Raw genomic sequence first — 20,313 nt, 5'->3', positions numbered from 1 at the left:
ACATGAGGGTCAGGAGGCACCGTGGGTTGGCAGCTCTCCTCTCTCTGCTAAGGCTCCACAACACCAATCCCCCAAAGTGCCAGTCCTGGAAACATTTGAAAGAGGGCTATAGGATACCACCCTGCGGGGCAGTCAGAGCAGGACTTTGAGGCAAAGGTCTGTCTAGGGCCCAACTCAGAAGAATGAACAAGAGGGTCTTCCCAATGCAGAAGGCCTGCTTGCCACGTTTTGAATTTAAACGAAGCAATACATGTTAACACTTTAAAACAAAAGTGGGGGCAGTCCAAACTCTAAAATGTCCTAATAGCAACACTGATCCCACTAGCCTTTACCAGTTTTCAGAGTAAGCGGTCTTTCTTGAATTAGAGATCAATGAGGCAACAACATATTATTAACTAGAATTCTTTTAATAATTGCTGCTTTTAAATTATTTACAGCCAATTTCTTTTTGCAGAAACGCAGTCAGAAAAAAGGGATAAATTTAACTATTTTTATTTAACTATTTAATTTAACTAAATTTAACAGAAATCAAAGTAGCCATTTCCTCAGGATCTAGAATTACCACGCCAACAGAAAAAAATCTACAAAGGTAGCTGGGAAGTATTTTGGGGCTTAAACTTGACAACACAACTGTTTGGGATGAATGTTTAAATTCTCCAAATATTTTTATTCAGCAACTAAACATGCCCCTTTTATTGAAGTAACCCTGACTGAAGGAACTATCAGTGGCCAAACTGTGTATTTGCCAAAATTCTTGATAAGTCATTGGAAGGCACAGCTTCTGCCACAGTCCTCAATTTGCAGCATCTGCAATTAAATAAAAAGCAAGCAATTTTAGGCCCTAAAATAGAAGCCATGATAATCCACGCACAATGTGTCAGGCAAAATTGATTTGTGATCCCACTAACATAAAGGCCATTATCTCAAAACAGCACCACCAATCCTTCTCATAGTTTACTTGCTCACAGAGATATGAAGGGAGGGCAAAAATATCACAACAGGTTAAACACTCAAATTGCAAGCAAACAGAATCTGTACCACTCTTTGTTGATATGCATTACAAGAAAAGAGTTTATACCTTCTTACAGCCATGAGGAGCTGGGGAAGCATTTTGCTGTTTACTTGAACAAAATGAGCTCTGTCACACTATTCCTGTATTTAACTTCAGGCAAAGAATGCATTCTCTGAGTTCTTGCTAAACTCAAATTGCAGTAGCAGTTCTGAATTCAAGAAAAGAGCCATATGATGGTAGCAAGGCTATCAAACTGAGACAGGTACTAAACAACATGTGAGGAGTGAAATCCAGAGGCAAATTCATCTTCTTGGGTCAAAAACAAGCACATCACAATATATTTAACTGCTTTATCTCTGAGCACCAATGATTTATCCTGAACAAGGTATTCAGACTATCTAAATGACCATATTTACAAAGTTGGGATTCTGAAAGTTTGATATTGAATTACTGAATTTTCCACTGTGTTTGAGGTATCTTTCTTTCAAAGCCATCTATTTTAAGAGATTTAACTCTGCCAATCACTCATCAAGCTTAGATTATCAGCAGGCCAATGGGATTTATCAGTGCAGAGTAGAGGTTATTGATATTTTCCATCCTCTGAATCTGGGACCAAGTTGACAATCCTCTGAACACATGGAAATCTTTATTAATTCCATCCTTCAAGAAAATGCAGAATTAGTGACAGCCAAAAGTTGACAATAGCTTAGAGGTTTAAAATTTTATATACTATACAGTACTGAGTTTTGCTTTCCTAAAGAATGTGGACAAAATGTGTTACAAACACGAGTCCTGCTAGGCAATTCTTTTCTAGATGATTAAATTTTATGAATTGAAAAAGGGAAAAAGGAGAAAAAGAAGGGATGTTTGAATTGCTGTTCTAAAAATAGTGTGCCTAATGGGGCATTTTAAAATGCAGAACTACTCTAAGGTACTTTCAACTGCACCATGACTCAACCCAGCTGCTTATGTTATTTCCTTGATTAACTTAAGACTACATTAATGCCTCTCACTTAACTTTGCTCCACACAACCAGAGCAGATGGTGATTTGTGCGCACACACAAGACAAGCTAAAGGGCACTTTGCAGAATTTGAAACTAGTTATACAAATGTGGAGAGGTTTTACAAGGTCTTATGAACCAACAAGTAGGTCAAGCCGGTTCTGATTTCACCTTTACCCAGCTTCAAATCAGAGGTGTCTCCCTCTAGTCTTTCTGTATGTTTTAAAAGCCACTTCTCACCCTCAGGAAGGTGGTCCAAGGAAAACTGTTTCCTATTTATGCCAAGCTCCTCCTCCTTTCTTTGACCACGCCTGAATATACATCAAATATTTGCTCATAGCATTTCCCAGTTCTTCCTATAAAGCTATTGTCAAGAAAGATGGGGTAATTTCATATTAGAAAGCAGAACTCCTGTTCTTCCACCTCTTCATTGCCATAATCCCCTCCAGGTGGACAAGGAAAGAATGTGTCCCTTGAATGAAGCGTGTTCAGAATTAGTCATTGGCCTGGGGCAAATAAAAAATATTTCCAGGCTCCATTGTTGTTAGCTGCTCCAACAGAGTAGAAGGGAAAAGGCAGGGCAGCATTACAGAAGCTGCAACATGGAGTTCCATCTCTCAATAACCTAAAGAGTGACAAATTTAGAGAGAGCACACCTCTAAATTTCAAATTAAAACCTTTGGGCAGCTGCAGATCCTTCCTATCCCCTTAGCCTTAAGGAAAAGCTTAGATTAAGTAGAGCAGGAGTACTTAACTCCCACATTTTTTATTATAAAAAGTGAATGTACCCCTAGAGATATTTTTAACATGAATGTTGCTGAGCAACTTAAAAAGTAGTAGCCTATTCATATTTGCCAGCTGGTTGCATTTCCAGCCTGCAATTTGTTTATTTTCGCCAGCCTGTTTTATTACTTATGTAAGCTGGATAGATGGGAGCAGGAAAGTAAAACTTCTTAGGGCCAATAGCTTTTGACATTAGCAAGACTGGGTTTCAAGTGCAGTACTGCAGATTCTCTTGGGTAGTTCAACACTCTGGACCCTAATGGTAATTAGCACCAGGGGAGCTGCCAACACCTGGCAAAATGGGGCCAGGGAAGGGAGGAGGAACTAAGCATTTTTTCTTTATTTCAGCTGAAGGCAACCATGTTGGGGAATTGCATGATAATTAAAGAGTGTAAAGGATAATGTATCCATATTAAGTGATAGCCATTTTTTCAAAGCAGGAAGTCTTGCATAAGGAATTATTATAGATAGATGTACACACACACAAGAATTTATTTCTCTGTTTTTTCTGTCATTTACGGAGCACTGCCTCTACTCTCACCTCTACTCTCAGCACAGAGAGGGCACAGCTGGGGAAAGCTCACTAGTCACTGCAGAAAGCTACAGCATGTTGCCACCAATTTAGTTACTGCAGCTGTTAGCATAGGAGCTGCCACCATATTTATTAGTCTTGCATGAAAAATAGTACATTCACACATACCGTATTTTTCACTCTATAAGACACACTTTTCCCCTACAAAAAAGTAAGGGGGAAGTGTGTACGTCTTATGGAGCGAATGCGGGCTGCGCGGCTATCCCAGAAGCCAGAACAGCGAGAGGCTATCCCAGAAGCCAGATCCCTCTTGCTGTTCTGGCTTCTGGGATTCAGAATTTTTTTCTTCTTGTTTTCCTGCTCCAAAAACTAGGTGCGTCTTATGGTCTGGTGGGTCTTATAGAGCGAAAAATATGGTATTCCATGGGAAGAAGCTGAAGTCTGGAAACAGAAGAATGGAAAGACCTTCACACTTCTCCTTGTATCCACAACCCTTAAGAGGGAAGGGGCATTTTGTCACCACAGGGATAGGACAAGGGGTGGGGGAGAGGAATGCTGAGCTGCTCAGCCACTTTACCCGGGAAGGGGACAAAAATAATTCCATGCAAACACATTCCTGGTTGTTACTGCACATGAGATCTGAAGAGGAGGAGACTTTGTAAACCAAATGCAGCTGTTCACCACAAAGCTGCCACTGAATTTAGCAGGAGGGGATACTGAAAACCCCCACAACTGTTTTGGACTCACTTAAATACCAGATACTATTTATGCTCCCAGACGGGCTTCTTCCAAAGCACTCCTAAACTTGTATTTCAAGGCAGCTGCTTGTCAGGAGGCAGAGGCAAACAGTGCCCTCTCTTGTCCAGTTAGACTAGCAAAACTAAAACCCTTCATTCAACATTCCCATTCATATATACAATCAATGGGCAAAATGCAGCTGAACTAACAGGGGCCAAGCCATGGTGCTGTCTTAGTTATGTCTGAACCTGGCCTCATGGTTTGTCTTACCCAAAACTCACAAGCCTGTGTTCTGTTTCTTCTATGACTTATCACTTGCTGCTTGACTGGGGGAGATAAGCCTGATTTTAGGTCAGAGGGGGCAGGGGATTAGCTGTGGGAGGAGCTTATCAGAGTTTGCAGGGCAGCAGTTGAAGAAGGAGCAAAAAGGGTTTTCTTGTGTGTGTGTGTTTCTTTGTGGCTGATTCGCTGTTTTCCCTGTGTAAAGGTCAGAGGGGGCAGGGGATTAGCTGTGGGAGGAGCTTATCAGAGTTTGCAGGGCAGCGGCGCGCGCAGTTATACCCATCTTTTAGATTTAGGGGAGCTAGTCTCAAACGTTTGTTGGGGGAGACCTAGGTTTTTTTTGTGTGGGGGAAGTTATTTGTCCTGTCTTCAAGCTTTTTATGATGGAGGACCTCTGTAGCCACCCCCAACGACACGATCTCATGATGGAAGGGGAGGGAACAGCTGCAGTCGCCTGCGATTCCTGCGCAATGTTTGCCATCTTGCCAAAGGTTGCAGGCAGCTTTACCTGCAGCAATTGCATGTTGATTGCCCTCTTAAAAGACAAAGTCCAGCAACTGGAGGAACGTGTAGCTACGCTCCAAAGAATTAGAGAGCTGGAGCTCTTCTTGGAAGCAACAGAGCACACCGTCCCCACCAAGGAGGAGACAGGGGACTCCCCTGAGAAGGAGGCTTGTTCACCAACACAGGAGCCAGATATATGGAGAAACGTGACTCAAAGAAGTAGGAGGCCCAGGGTTCACTCTGATTGTTTAGAAATACACAATCGCTTTGAGGTCCTCTCCCCTAGCATGGAAGACGAAGAGCAGACTCCATTTGAGGATCTCTCCCTCATTACAGTCGATCAGGTATATGAAGACGAGCAGCAAAGTCAGTCCTCAGGGAATGTGCAGGCGACCTTGGAACGGACAGCTCACGGAAGAACCCTGACCAAACCCAAGAGGAGGCGTGTAGTGGTGATAGGGGATTCCCTACTGAGGGGAACAGAAGCAGTGATCTGTGGGCCTGACAAGATGTCTCGGGAAGTGTGCTGTCTCCCCGGGGCTAAGATCCAAGATGTAACTGAACGACTGCAAGGAATCATAAAACCCACTGACGAATACCCCTTCCTCTTGGTTCATGTGGGAACCAATGACACTGCAAGCAATAGCCTCCAGAAGATCAAAAGAGACTACGAGGCTCTCGGCAGGAAATTGAAGCAACTAAATGCACAAATTGTCATCTCGTCTGTCCTCCCAGTTGAACAACGTGGCCCAGGGAGAGAGGGGAAAATAGTGGAAGTGAACAGCTGGCTTCGCAAATGGTGTAAACAGGAACGGTTTGGATTCTTAGATCACGGACTGCAGTTTCTTGAAGATGGACTTCTGGCAAGTGATGGGCTGCACCTCACAACGGTTGGGAGAAATGTTTTTGCCAAAAATCTCAGAAACCTCATCAGGAGGGCTTTAAACTGACTAATGTGGGGGAGGGAGACAGTGCTCCTGAAGGTAGGAGTCTATCAATTAATGAAGATGATCATCCAAATGTCATAGACCAAATGGAGCAAACAGCACGCGGACCTAGTGGTGGGAGGAAGAAATCCTTAAATAAGAGACACGGGGGAATGATTAATGGACTTCAATGTCTGTACACTAATGTGCAAAGCATGGGAAATAAACAAGATGAGCTTGAGCTCTTGGTACAGCAAACTAAATATGACATAATAGGCATCACTGAAACCTGGTGGGATAAGTCCCACGATTGGAATGTAATAATGGGGGGATACAATCTATTTCAGAGAAACAGACCAGACAAGAAAGGAGGAGGAGTGGCGTTATATGTCAGGGATGTGTATACCTGTGAAGAGATCCAAGATTTAGAACCTCAAAGCCAAAGTGAGAGCATTTGGGTCAAAATTAAGGGAGAGAAGAATAACAGAGACCTCATTGTGGGAGTTTACTATAGATCCCCAAGCCAAACGGAGGACATAGATGATGCCTTCCTGGAACAGATGGCCAAGCATGCAAAAGGAAGGGAGATAGTAGTAATGGGGGACTTCAATTACCCGGATATTTGTTGGACGTCAAACTCAGCCAAGAGCATAAGGTCAAACAGATTCCTCACTGGCCTTGCAGACAACTTCATTGTCCAGAAAGTGGGAGAAGCAACAAGAGGAACGGCCATTTTAGATCTGGTCCTAACCAATGTTGATGACCTGGTTAGTGCGGTAGATGTGGAAGGATCATTAGGCGCGAGTGATCATGCTCTTCTGAAGTTTACTATACAGCAGAAAGGAGCAGCCAAGCATACTAGGACTCAATTTCTTGACTTTAAGAAAGCCGACTTCATAAAACTTAGGGAAGTGCTGGGTGAGATCCCATGGACAGCAATACTAAAAGGAAAGGGAGTTCATGATGGCTGGGAGTTTGTTAAGAGGGAGATAGTAAAAGCACAATGTCAGGCAATACCAATGAGACGGAAACATGGAAGGTGCCTAAAGAAGCCAGGGTGGCTATCTAAAGAACCTTTAACTGAATTAAGATTAAAAAAGGATGTGTACAAAAAATGGAAAAGGGGGGAAACCACCAAAGAGGAATTCAAACAAATAGCCAGCACGTGTAGACACAAAGTCAGAAAAGCTAAAGCACAGAATGAACTCAGGCTTGCTAGAGGGGTTAAAAGCAACAAAAAAGGCTTCTATGGGTATGTTCGTAGCAAAAGGAAGAACAAAGAAACAGTGGGGTCACTCAGAGGAGAAGATGGTGAAATGCAAACAGGGGACACAGAAAGGGCTGAACTCCTCAATGCCTTCTTTGCCTCAGTCTTCTCTGATAAAGAAAACAATGCCCGACCTGAAGAATTTGGAGCAAATGATTCAGCAAAGGAAACACAGCCCAGAATAACTAAGGAGATAGTACAAGAATATTTGGCTAGTTTAGATGTATTCAAGTCTCCAGGGCCAGATGAACTGCATCCAAGAGTATTAAAAGAACTGGCAGATGTGATCTCAGAACCACTGGCAGTCATCTTTGAGAATTCCTGGAGAACAGGCGAAGTCCCGGCAGACTGGAGGAGGGCAAATGTTGTCCCTATTTTCAAAAAGGGGGAAAGAGAGGACCCAGTCAGTCTGACATCAATAGCAGGGAAGATTCTGGAACAGATCATTAAGCAAACAGTCTGTGAGCACCTAGAAAGGAATGCTGTGATCACCAATAGTCAGCATGGATTTCTGAAAAATAAGTCATGTCAGACTAACCTGATCTCGTTTTTTGACAGAATTACAAGCCTGGTAGATGAAGGGAACGCAGTGGATGTAGCCTACCTTGATTTCAGCAAGGCATTTGACAAGGTGCCCCATGATATTCTTGTAAAGAAGCTGGTAAAATGCGGTCTTGACTATGCTACCACTCAGTGGATTTGTAACTGGCTGACTGACCGAACCCAAAGGGTGCTCATCAATGGTTCCTCTTCATCCTGGAGAAGAGTGACTAGTGGGGTGCCACAGGGTTCTGTCTTGGGCCCGGTCTTATTCAACATCTTTATCAACGACTTGGATGATGGACTCAAGGGCATCCTGATCAAATTTGCAGATGACACCAAACTGGGAGGGGTGGCTAACACCCCAGAGGACAGGATCACACTTCAAAACGACCTTGACAGATTAGAGAACTGGGCCAAAACAAACAAGATGAATTTTAACAGGGAGAAATGTAAAGTTTTGCACTTAGGCAAAAAAAATGAGAGGCACAAATACAAGATGGGTGACACCTGGCTTGAGAGCAGTACATGTGAAAAGGATCTAGGAGTCTTGGTTGACCACAAACTTGACATGAGCCAACAGTGTGACGCGGCAGCTAAAAAAGCCAATGCAATTCTGGGATGCATCAATAGGAGTATAGCATCTAGATCAAGGGAAGTAATAGTGCCACTGTATTCTGCTCTGGTCAGACCACACCTGGAGTACTGTGTCCAGTTCTGGGCACCACAATTCAAGGAGGACACTGACAAACGAACGTGTCCAGAGGAGGGCAACCAAAATGGTCAAAGGCCTGGAAACGATGCCTTATGAGGAATGGCTAAGGGAGCTGGGCATGTTTAGCCTGGAGAAGAGGAGGTTAAGGGGTGATATGATAGCCATGTTCAAATATATAAAAGGATGTCACATAGAGGAGGGAGAAAGGTTGTTTTCTGCTGCTCCAGAGAAGCGGACACGGAGCAATGGATCCAAACTACAAGAAAGAAGATTCCACCTAAACATTAGGAAGAACTTCCTGACAGTAAGAGCTGTTCGACAGTGGAATTTGCTGCCAAGGAGTGTGGTGGAGTCTCCGACTTTGGAGGTCTTTAAGCAGAGGCTTGACAACCATATGTCAGGAGTGCTCTGATGGTGTTTCCTGCTTGGCAGGGGGTTGGACTCGATGGCCCTTGTGGTCTCTTCCAACTCTATGATTCTATGATTCTAGATTTAACACTAAGCCTGGGTGGGAAACCTCAGATTAAAATGTAACCCTCCAGACCACTCTGGCCCTCAGAATTCTTCCCTTCATTGACCCTACTTTGCACCTGGAGTGATTTTGCCAGGCTGGAATGTGATACTGAGCTGTGATGATGCCTCTTGCTTGTCTGCATGGAAGACAGAGAGGGGTATGCAAGGGGGTATAGAAAGTAGCTTACTGTACTATGGTAAAATTTACATCTATTGCTCTGGCTCCACCCACCTAGCAAGAGTCAAGGGGCCACACTAAAGTGGCAGGGGACCTCATGGTCCAATGTAGACTATGGATACAGTTCCAGCATCACTTACTGTTCTTCCATGGTAGTACATGTGGCAGGGACCTTGGAGCTCGTAGTCCTGAAGCTAGCTGGTTCTTAAGTCCCACGGCTGGGCTTGATCCAGAACTGTGGGGCAGGGGAGGGGAAGGAATGAAAAATTAATGTGGGGCCTTTGGGTGGTGAAGAGCAGATTATAAAAGCTCTTTTCACTCTTCAGGCTAGGATAAAGTGCAATAAACAAAGTAAAAGCTCTGGTCACTGAAATAACAAGGTTTAAAACAGTGAAAAGCAACTTGTTAATTAGTCTTGAAACACATTCATGCTGAGTGTTTGTTATGTGCTTAAAAGGGACAAAGATAAAAATCACTTGCTGCTTATCCCCAGTTAATACAATGGAAGCAGCTAATTTATAAGGCTGAGACAGACCAGACATTACTCCTGGTTTTCCACCTTTATATTGTGATTATACTTTGCAGGTGACAATATTATTTCCAACTCTGAGCACTAATAGTCTACAGATTCCCAGTTGCTAAAAGGATTATTTGTGATGGGTCATGACAAACTAAACATGTTGCCAGGAGTTTTTTTTATACAGCTGCCTGGCAGTAGGTCTTTTAGCACTGCAACTGAAACAATGCTAGGGAGAAGGAGATGCATGGAACCGCCTACCTACCACAGTCCATTATGACTAGGGACTGTCAGACTCAGAAGATGGAAAGTAATGCCACTATAAGGTACTGGATCTACAACATAATGCAGTTCTCATGCCAAGGAGGAGCATCCCCCAAGGCTCATTGCTAGGAAACAGTAGAAAGTTTTCCCAGGGATCGAAAAATTGTCTGACAGTGGTTATCAACCAAGACTTCTGGTTGTTGTTAGGACTGCTCTCTCAAAAGGTGAGGTGTCTTGTCTCAGAGACTATACTCCCACGGGTCCAAATTGGGGGTGTTGTTCCAGCAATTGTGCTGTACTTCTGTGGTGATTGGAGTGGAGCACCAAAAACAAGGACCAGTCCCCAGCTCAAAGCTGTAGAGGGGGGCAGATCATCCCTAGTGGGGCTTGTTAGCTGAATCCCACGCTGGATTCCAATCTGTCTCAAGTAGCTGCTTTAGCTAGGAGTGCTTATGTCCAAGCTTAGGTTACTTCACTGGCTGTGGCTGTTCCTGGGTCAATATAGCATGGCCTCAGCAGTCCATGTTCCAATGCCCTCCCGCTTGGACTACTGCATTGCCCTCTGAGCACCAACAGTGTGATTGGAAGGCAGCTATTGTAACACTAATTGGATTGGAGGGTGAGGATTCCTGGGAGTTTATAACTCACCCACTGGTAAGAACCTTGAGGCTAAGTCATGGCTCACTGCAAGTTCATGGTTGGATTTGGTTCCTGCTATGCAATTGTGCTGCTTGTGAGTGTGCATGACGTCCAGAAGCTTCCACAGTAATCCAGTTTGCTATACAGTGGTACTTCGGGTTACAAACGCTTCAGGTTACATACGCTTCAGGTTACAGACTCCACTAACCCAGAAATAGTACCTCGGGTTAAGAACTTTGCTTCAGGGTGAGAACAGAAATCGTGTAGTGGCGGTGCGAGGCCCCATTAGCTAAAGTGGTGCTTCAGGTTAAGAACAGTTTCAGGTTAAGAACGGACCTCTGGAACGAATTAAGTACGTAACCAGAGGTACCACTGTAATCCAGTATTCCCCAATCCAGTATTCCTGGCACCATCTGACCCAGGTTGGGGAAGGTTGAACTGTGTGTATGAGTGTTTGGGGGGCAGGGGCAGACAGCAAGCTTACATGAAACAAGCCTCAGTATCATGAGAGCTGTCATCCTGCCAACCCACACAATGGAGGAAAGACAAGCTTGTCCTTCCTGAGTAGTGAAAGAAATCACTATCATTTGTGCCTCCAAAAAAGGAGAGAAGCCATCCTGCCCAGAGCAAGAGGAGTGCCACTTACTGTTAGGTTGTACTGCACACTGCCATTCTCAATATAGAAAAAGAGACACAACACTCATCAAAACTCTCCCTCGTGTGTTAGACCTATGCAAAGATCTGAAGGAGGCTTATCCCCCACAAGTGTAAGCAAAAGCTTACATTGTTCATGATAACTCCCCAAATAATTTTTTAAAAAAGAATTACTTCTCTGTCCACAACAAACAAGCGCAAAGGAAGGAAAAGATGAAGATGACCTTCATCTTCGCAGTGCCGGATAACCCAACTTTACCTGCTTGCCTCACCATGGTGGCCTGTGCCCCAAATGAAGACCGAGTTTGATTGGCCTGCTACGTCTGTCAGGTAAAACAAAAATATTACTGAAGCCACATATGAGAAGCATGGAATAAACACCAGACTTTACTAAGGAGAATACAACTGATGCAGTTCTGCCTGAACAAACACAGCCATTTAATAAAGTAATTTACCTCAAGTTGTACAACATATCATTTTCTTCCCAGCACAGGTGATGGAAAATAATGGCTCAGGCAGAACAGGTGTTTGAAAAAAGCATTCCTTCTTACTAAGATCATTACAGTTTCAGGAGGCGACAGGCCCTTGGTCTTGCAGATGTTCTAGCAAAGTATCAGAAACACAGAGTCTCACCTCTGTCCCAGTCTTCTTCGCATGGAGGAGATTGCCAGGAGCTTACCACACTAACCTCTCTTCTGCGGCTATCCCCATGGATTGCTAAATGAAAGAAGTTTATTTGTGAGAAAAACCATTGTATGAAGTGCCTAACGCAGTGCTGGGCACCAAGCCTGTCTTTTCTAGAACAGCACAGCCCTTCCTTGGCTATGGGTGTGACAGAAAAATGGACCTAATTTCCTAACGCCCTCATCTTAATCTGCCCAATTCTTTAATGACCAAGCACAGGTAACATTTTTGTAAACTGAGCAGCAAAGCTGTGGTGGGCGGCAGGAGTCTAACAAGAGGTCAGCCAGAATTATGCCTGTGCTGGCCCTGTAAGGACAAGTTTTCTTCATGGCTGTGATTAGGGGTTTGAACCCATCTTTGTGTTCAAAGCTGTCCAAGCTGTATTGGTTATTTTATATCTTGTCCATGTTTGCATAGCCAAACTTACCTGCTGGAGAAGAGACCTCAAACATCTAGTGAACAGGAGGCGTGAGTTACCCACAATTTTTATGATCCTGGCCCTTCTTGTCTTGTATTAACTCAAATGCCAAGTAGGTTTCATCTTAATGTGAGTAATTTTTGATACAATATTCAACAATAAAAGTCACTAGCCTGATGAAGCCAGGTGCTGGAAAAACTTGCACGCTCAGCAAGAAAAAAAATATTATTCTACCCATACTACTTCAAATCACAATCAAACAGGCACCACAAACATGTGTTATAGATTCAAAAAGGAATTATAGAAGACTGAGAGCAATCCCTTTGTAATGTTAAAAGTCAAGGTAAGAGGCAGCTGCCAGCCATTAATTCATACTGAAAAATTTCTTACCAATGTCTTGCTCAATGCACCTTTTGTCATCACAGCTTGATATGTGTTGACTGATCTCTTCTCTGGGCACCTGATGACGGGCATTAAATGGGCATGTGACCAGTTGCTGCACTTTATCAGGATGGTTCTAGAAAACAAAGACATGGCTATCTTATTTTAAAGCTATGCAATACAGAACTACCAAACTATATACAGTACGTATATTTCAGACAACCCTGATTATGTGCATGGCAAAAGTTATTAGCTGTAGAACAAGCACACAACACACCAACAGGCTCACAAACATGCAAATCAACTAGGAAATCAGGAGTTCTGTCCTAGCACCTTGAAGTCTTGATTTATGTATGCTTGCTGTGAAAGGTCAGTGGTGTTTTTCTTTCCATGAAGTGTTAATTATTTTATTGTAAAGAGATTAAACAATCAGGCTAGCTGGGTATCAGTTCACCAGTGCCTTAACTAACAGCATACAGTGGTACCTCAGGTTAAGTACTTAATTCGTTCCGGAGGTCTGTACTTAACCTGAAACTGTTCTTAACCTGAAGCCCCACTTTAGCTAATGGGGCCTCCTGCTGCCGCCGGAGCCTGATTTCTGTTCTTATCCTGAAGCGAAGTTCTTAACCTGAAGCACTATTTCTGGGTTAGTGGAGTCTGTAACCTGAAGCGTATGCAACCCGAAGCGTATGTAACCCGAGGTACCACTGTATATGTTACTTAAAGACAGCAGCATGGTCCATTACAGTTTTTCTCTTCACAAACAGGTGGCTTTGTCTAGCTTGTAAGCAAGGGCTTCCCCTGGAGGAATGGGGTGGGAGAAGAGCCTGCTTTCAGGCAAAGTTAGAAACAAGGGCTTTTTCAGAAAAAGAGTCAGGAAGAGTCAGGAAGAGTTGCTTAGACATGCAAGCACTCATGGTTAGTCTGCTGGGCTGGGTTTGGACATTCTAAGAAAACACTGCTTTGTATTACGCACAAACCAGGCCTTTATGCCTGAGAAATATCTACCTTTCCACTGGGCCTGACCAAAACGTCCTTCACAGAATCACAGAACTGTATAGTTGGAACAGACCCCGAAGGTCATCTAGTCCAAAACCCCTGCAATGCAGGAATCTTGATTAAAACATTTGTGACAGTTGGCCATACAATCTCTGCTTAAAATCCTCCAAGGATGGAGAGTCCACCTTGCAATCGGAAGGTTTATATATCCTAGTACCAAGTACGTCTCCACCCCCATCATTCTGCCCGGATGCTGAGGTCCAGCGCCGAGGGCCTTCTGGCGGTTCCCTCATTGCGAGAAGCAAAGCTACAGGGAACCAGGCAAAGGGCCTTCTCGGTAGTGGTGCCCGCCCTGTGGAATGCCCTCCCATCAGATGTCAAAACAATAAACAACTACCTGACATTCAGAAGACATCTTAAGGCAGCCCTGTTCAGGGAAGTTTTTAATGTACGATATTTTAGTGTTTTTTGGTTTCTATGGAATCCGCCCAGAGTGGCTGGGGAAACCCAGCCAGATGGGTGGGGTACAAATAATAAATTATTATTATTATTATTATTATTATTATTATTATTATTATTATTATTAGGCTAACATTTCTCTACCCATTATGTAGTTCTGGAGATAAACTGAAAAAATGAGCATCAGGTCAGATGGCTGGTGTGCACTTAATTGGAGGGCGGTTTCAGTTTATCTCCACACTGTCTTTTTTTAAAATGTCATTTAGTTGATAAAATTCATCTCACACAAACTGCAAAGAGTAACAGCACTGACACATCCCAAGCATCAACAAGCGTATAGACAGAGGTGATCCAGCTGACACAGTATACTTGGACTTCCAAAAAGCTTTTCAACAAAGCTTTCAAAGACTCATGAGTCCGCTTAGCTCAGGCAGAAACTGGTTAGATAACAGGAAGCAGAGAGGAGGAATAAATGGACATTTCTTCCAAAAGAGGAATGTGGAAAGTAGAAGTGCCCCAAGTAGGGCTGGATGATATCTGGTTTTCCAATGTTGTAAAACCATATTTACTCGAGTCTAATATGCCATTGAATCTAATGCGCACCTTAATTTTTGCAATGCAATTTGGCCAAAAAAGGTGAGAAGTAGATTTGAGTAAATATGGCGTATCACCAGCTAACCATTGAAATACAGTGGTACCTCAGGTTACATAAGAACTATGCTTCAGGATGAGAACAGAAATCGTGCTCCGGCGGCATGGCAGCAGCGGGAGGCCCCATTAGCTAAAGTGGTGCTTCAGGTTAAGAACAGTTTCAGGTTAAGTATGGACCTCCGGAACGAATTAAGTACTTAACCTGATGTACCACTCTACAGTGATGCATCATGACGTCTGAAATAACCCTGAAAAAGGTTGAAAAAGTGGCTGAGCTGTGGAGGGAGGGACCAGGAAGAAGGGAAGGTGGCTACCCACTTGCTCGGGCGAAGGAGCTGCCCACTCCCTCCACAGCCCAGCCCTGGCCCTGGCAGAGGGAGCCTGAGAAAGTGCTCTTTCTTCTGCTTGCCTCCTCGTCTGCCTTCATCTGAGCGAGTAGGGTGGGCTGCCTCTTTCCAGGGGTGTAGCAAGCCCTGCTGGCACCTGGGGTGTGTGTGCGTGTGCGCGCTAGGGTGTGGGGTGCACGCCAGAGCAACTGTGTCCTGAGGGCGTCTGAGAGGAATGCGGCTGGCATGCGCAGGCCCAGTACTGCCTGAAAAAGCAGTGTGGGGTTTGCTGCCGGAGCAGCTGTGTCCCTCCCGGACACCCTCCAGCTAGATTGGCTATTGGCCTGATTCAGTGAGCTCTTATGTTCTTAAGTCAACTATAAAGCCACAAGATACAGGCTCCACACACTCAATAATAGAATCTACATTTCCTACCTTACGACACTTGACAAGGTGGTAGGGGAACCTACATGCCCTGATTTTATGATTCTTGTCATATGGACACTGCATTAGTTTATCAGGATCTGAAGGATCAACTAGGGAAAAAACAAAGATGGAAGCATGCTTTGTGGTCTAAAAGATGTATCACAGTTAAAAAGTGGGAACACACTAATATATTGAAATTAATCAGATAACTGAGAAAAGCTATTGGTTCTCAGTATTAATAATAATAATAATAATAAATTTTATTTATATCCCGCCCTCCCCAGCCGAAGTATTCCATAACCGCAGAATTACTTCAGGTTTAGTGGCTAAATACACCCACTTGTAAGATTTAGGTGATTAGGGTACTAAACAAAGAAAATGTAGTCAGTGGTGCAAGACTGCTGCAGACGTTAATGAGCACATTTATGAAATAAAGCGCAAGTTCCAAGGAACTGAATCCCTGAAGCTACTCAATTAGGCAGTCCAATTAAAAGAGTTCTTCAAGGAAATTGAAGAGGTATGGCTACATTTTCCCCAATGGTCTCATAAGACAAGTGGGTCTTGGTTTGAGGGCCTTTGTATTAAGACTTTGCTACATAGAATCATATTACAGATTTTGCAGGTTCCTCTGTGCTTTTACTTCAGAAAACATGAAAATCCTATTTCAGGTCTTCACAGTTATGAAAGAAACCCACATGGAGTTTGGCAATAGTCTTACATTTGTCAAAACCAGAAGGGGTTGGAGAAGCCTCTTAGTAGGTATGGAGTTGGTCTGTTAGTCATCAGGTGTAAACTGCTTTCCTTTCCTTCTATATCATTATTACCAGCAATATGCTCTATGAACTAAATCTCACCGGTGGCCGAAGTGCCCCCCTCCAGCCCCCGTGGCACCCAGTGCTGAATCTCCCCAGCTGCACTGAGAAATAACTAACTACCAAATCTAGTAATAAAACACGCTCATAACACATTGCATATTGCTAAGTAAATGTATGCTGTGCTTAAGTATAAATCATTTATCCAACGACAGAGTTTTGTATGGATCACAATGTTTTATTGCCTCATTTTCTCCTCTAGTGAGCTTCACAGCTGAATATTTGAAACAGTCTCCCCACAGAGTCAAAACTGTGGAATGATTATCAGCACAAAAATAAGAAAGAAAAAAATTGGTACTTGCCATAGTTGTCTTCCATCTCCAGATTAGAGAAGCTATGGTAACTATGCTGCTGAGTCTCTGAGATATAATATCTGCCCTAAAGACCAGAAATCAGAAGGTAACAAAAACCAATTCGGTTAAAAGCGAACTCAGTCATACAAAGATTAGATGTACATAAACTAGTCTCATATATATGGAGCAGTTATTCCCCCTCAATTTCCCCTCTTGATTCTAAAAGCTCATGAATGACTGTACCAAAAAGCAAACGTATAATCTCCTACCTGCATACACACTTTTATAGCACATTCCCATCAGAGGCACAAAAGCACCTGGCTAATGCGACGAAAAAACATTAAGTTGCTACGAAACTTTAAAAAATAATACATACACCTTATTGCTTTATTGAGTTTTCATAATGGGTAATACAGAAACCCAGTAATGAACCCCGTCTTCCCTACAAATAACAAAAATAATTAGTATTTCCTTCCTAATAGGCTTACTTGTTTTTCTTCACTTTGCACAAAAGCCGCTATTTTTGAGGCAATTATTTTAAACAGTTTTATACTTTTGCCAAAGCTGGCATTACAGGCCACCAGTCTTCCCTAAAATAACGGGATTTTTCAATTTCCTGTCTAATAATAATAATAATAATAATAATAATTTAAATGCTGCCCACCTGGCTGGGCTACTCCAGGCACTCTGAGCAGATTCCAAAGAATTACAACACAGTAAGATATTAAAAATTAATTAAAACGTTTAAAAATTTCCCTATTCAGGGCTGCCTTCAGATGTCTTCTAAAAGTCAGATAGTGGTTTATTTCCTTAAAATCTGATGGGAGGGCATTGCACAGGGCAGGTGCAACTACTGGGAAGGCTGTGTTTATTTGTGTATATGAGGGCTTGTGTACACACCAGATTTCACCTTCTCCCCATCACACTACCATCTGTTTTTCAATTCAGTGGGGTTTGCAATGGGGACATGACGGTGTAGGGCTGTAGCAATGGAAGGCACAGAAGACCCACTTCCTAGGAACTAAACATGTTTGAAACAAAAACAAAAAAACCCCAAAACTGCAGCTTTTGTAAAGCTTCCCTGCCTGGTAGAAAGTCTTACTTGTCGTGCAATAATATGGGTGTTTACACTGAATGCACAGCCAATGTCTGCAGTACACTTACCAAGATTGGGTTGCAAATTCAGTTAGTGCGGAAAACCTCACTTTCATACCACTTTCATGAACAAACACTTCTCACCCACATGGTTTAACAATTAAGCCATATGAACAAGGAGTACAGAAAAGTGCAACTCTTCTGTGTTCTGCAATTTTTCGGGGTGGGGACAGCAAGTCCCCTTATGTACAGATTTTCTAGCAACCTTAAAGGTAAACCTTAGGACTCAGCAAAGAAGGTACTGTAGATGCTGGCGTATTAGGCGACTGGGCGTATAAGACGACCCCCCAACTTTTGCTGTTAAATTATAGAGTTTGGCCGCCCGCCAAGCGCTCAGTGACAGAACAACAGGGCTGGGCTGGTGCTGCCCAGGGCGGGGAGGAGGGGGCAGCAGAGCTCTCTGCGTCCCCCGCCACCCTGGAGGCGAGCGAAGGGTAAGGAGGAGTGGGAGGCGGGCAGAGATGGAAGAGGAAGACTGGGCACAGCGCAGGGGCCAGGAGCCGTCAGCCATGATCATGCCAGCATGGGGGAGAGTGGGGAGAGAAGAGAGAAGGCACAAAGTTAGGGAATGCCCAGGAATGGGCAACAAACAACTTCTGCCTTTAGGTTGCAGGGGTTCAGCACCGTTGCATTTTGTTTCCGCAGGCAGATGGGACACATACACATAATCAGGATTCCATAAATAGGTGTGGAAAGAAAGGCAGGCAGACCTATTCCAACCCCCAGGATCTATCCCATATTGAGATGGCCTCCTTGCACAGCTGTTTCCTGTCCCCAGCGTGCAAGGGTGCCAAGCACCGCCAGGGGGAGAGCATGCACCCCTCCGCTGCCTCTGCCGTTGCAGCAGCAGCACCCGAGGCGAGGTGTTTGGTGCGTGGAAGTCCCTCCCTCCCCCCGGGAATCTGGTGGTCCCCATGGTGGCAGGGCGGGCGAGCCCTGGCTGACCGCGGGAAGGGGAGGCTGCCGCAGTTGCTGCTGCTTTGGGAGGCGGCTCTTACCATCCTTCTGCCCGTCGCTGTTCCAAGCCAGCCACCGCCGCCACCTGCCACAACCATACCCAGCATATAAGATGACCCCTGACTTTGGAGAAGATTTTCCGGGGTTCAAAAGTCATCTAATATGCGGGAATCTACGGTAACATCCTACTGGAGAATGTGTGAGTCGTCACACATTGTGCTCAAGTTCCTCAACTCATTAAGCCCAATACCACTAGCACTAAATATAAGTGGCATTGGAATGTGCACATTTTTAATGATCATCAAAACCAAGATGCTAGTACCAAAGATTTTTAAGTTACCTCAGTTATGTAAACTCAACATACACCTTAGAGAAAGCTGGATAATTTGATCAAAGAGGAACTAAGCTGCCAAAGTCCATCTCTGCACTGGCAGAATAATCACCAATATTCTTTAAAACTGTTTAAAATATACCTTGTAACTCATTGTTGGTCTGTTTTCTTCTCAGTCTGAATTCGGAGTATTATTCTATTCCTAGCACAGCTGGGACGATCAGGAACAGCAAGAAAAGAACAGACAAAAAAACCAAACATGTATGTTCATCTATTAACTTTTGAAAAACTGACAATGAACAGAGGGAGAACTCAGTTTGAGGCACATGATTTCTTTTTCTATTCAAGACTAATTATTACAGCAGGTGTTTTTCTGATTAAGTATGGGCTATGGCCAGGGTAATAGGAAGGCCTAAGAGCCCATTCCTAGGGTAGGGGCTGAGATCCCTTTGTACCAATAAAATATATGAGGGGGCTGGGACCCACTAAGTTGAAGAAAATTCCTATTCATATGGGGTGTGCGCGTGCCATGTCATGTGATTGTTTATGACGAGTCCCAATATTTTATTCAAGTAGGCATCCCAGTCTGGAGGATCCAATGTTACGCAGCCTTTTTTTTTTTTTTTACTTTATCATGTCCTGACAAGAATCCTGTGTGATCTATATAGCATGGGGGCAGCAACTTAAAACATAAGATACTTGCTGGATTCTCCCCTGCCTGGAAAAGTCTTGCACATTACAGGACAGCAGTTCACTTCTATTTCTTTTGAAATGTTTGAGGTATCACCATAGCTTATTCTAGAGTTAACAACTACAGTGGTACCTCAGGTTAAGTACTTCATTCGTTCCAGAGGTCCGTTCTTAACCTGAAACTGTTCTTAACCTGAGGTACCACTTCAGCTAATGGGGCCTCCCGCTGCCGCTGCGCCGCCGGAGCCCGATTTCTGTTCTCATCATGAGGTAAAGTTCTTAACCTGAGGTAATATTTATGAGTCTGTAACCTGAGGTACCACTGTACAGAAATTCTCCCCGGCCCTTTTAGCGCCCTTGCACCTCTTTACAGGGTCTCCCTCCCAAGGGGGCTGACAAAGACGCGCCCCCCCCCCCAGCCTGCAGGCCTTGGAAGAGGCGCCTTACCCGCCGGCCTCGCCAGGGAAATGGCGCCCTCCGCCCCAGGCGCGCGCCTCCTCTCCCGCTCCTCTCCCGCCCCCACCGCGCCTGCGCACTCGCTTCTCTGCCTTCTGCCGCTGCTTTCGAACGCGCGCCTCGCGGCGCCAGTTGAGCTCCGCCCCCCC

The 20,313-nt window shown here is 44.1% G+C and overlaps 1 protein-coding gene across 2 annotated transcripts; it reads right to left on the bottom strand.

Annotated features, from left to right (window-relative positions):
* Positions 1–386: 386 nt before the first annotated feature.
* On the bottom strand, positions 387–20,292 carry LOC309524498 (gametocyte-specific factor 1-like). Of its 2 annotated transcripts, none has more exons than XM_082209066.1 (9): positions 20,156–20,291; positions 19,161–19,229; positions 16,585–16,660; positions 15,420–15,520; positions 12,559–12,685; positions 11,700–11,783; positions 11,326–11,389; positions 9,133–9,227; positions 387–807 (listed from the first exon to the last, which is right to left on the bottom strand). In XM_082209066.1, exons 2-9 carry the CDS (start codon positions 19,170–19,172, stop codon positions 794–796), a joined length of 573 nt encoding a protein of 190 aa, XP_082065192.1. In that variant the 5' UTR covers positions 19,173–19,229; positions 20,156–20,291; the 3' UTR covers positions 387–793. The 2 variants fall into 2 exon arrangements, with proteins under 2 accessions (XP_082065192.1, XP_082065193.1); XM_082209067.1 differs by lacking the exon at positions 387–807 and adding an exon at positions 2,356–2,378 and having other exon boundaries at positions 20,156–20,292.
* Between the last annotated feature and the right edge of the window lie 21 nt (positions 20,293–20,313).

The sequence above is a fragment of the Podarcis vaucheri genome, assembly GCF_965113315.1.
Source record: "Podarcis vaucheri genome assembly, chromosome: 2".
Lineage (NCBI taxonomy): Eukaryota > Metazoa > Chordata > Lepidosauria > Squamata > Lacertidae > Podarcis > Podarcis vaucheri.
Note: the sequence above shows the minus strand (reverse complement) of the source record. Positions and strands in the feature narration are given on the sequence as shown.

What these genes read in the sequence shown, in the direction of transcription:
- LOC309524498 (XM_082209066.1), bottom strand. An exon ending in ACCTTGTCAAGTGTCGTAAG is followed by an intron (nt 12,686 to 15,419) that starts GTAGGAAATGTA and finishes TTTGTTTTCTAG; the next exon opens with AACCATCCTGATAAAGTGCA. An exon ending in CGAAGAAGACTGGGACAGAG is followed by an intron (nt 11,390 to 11,699) that starts GTGAGACTCTGT and finishes TTTACCTGACAG; the next exon opens with ACGTAGCAGGCCAATCAAAC.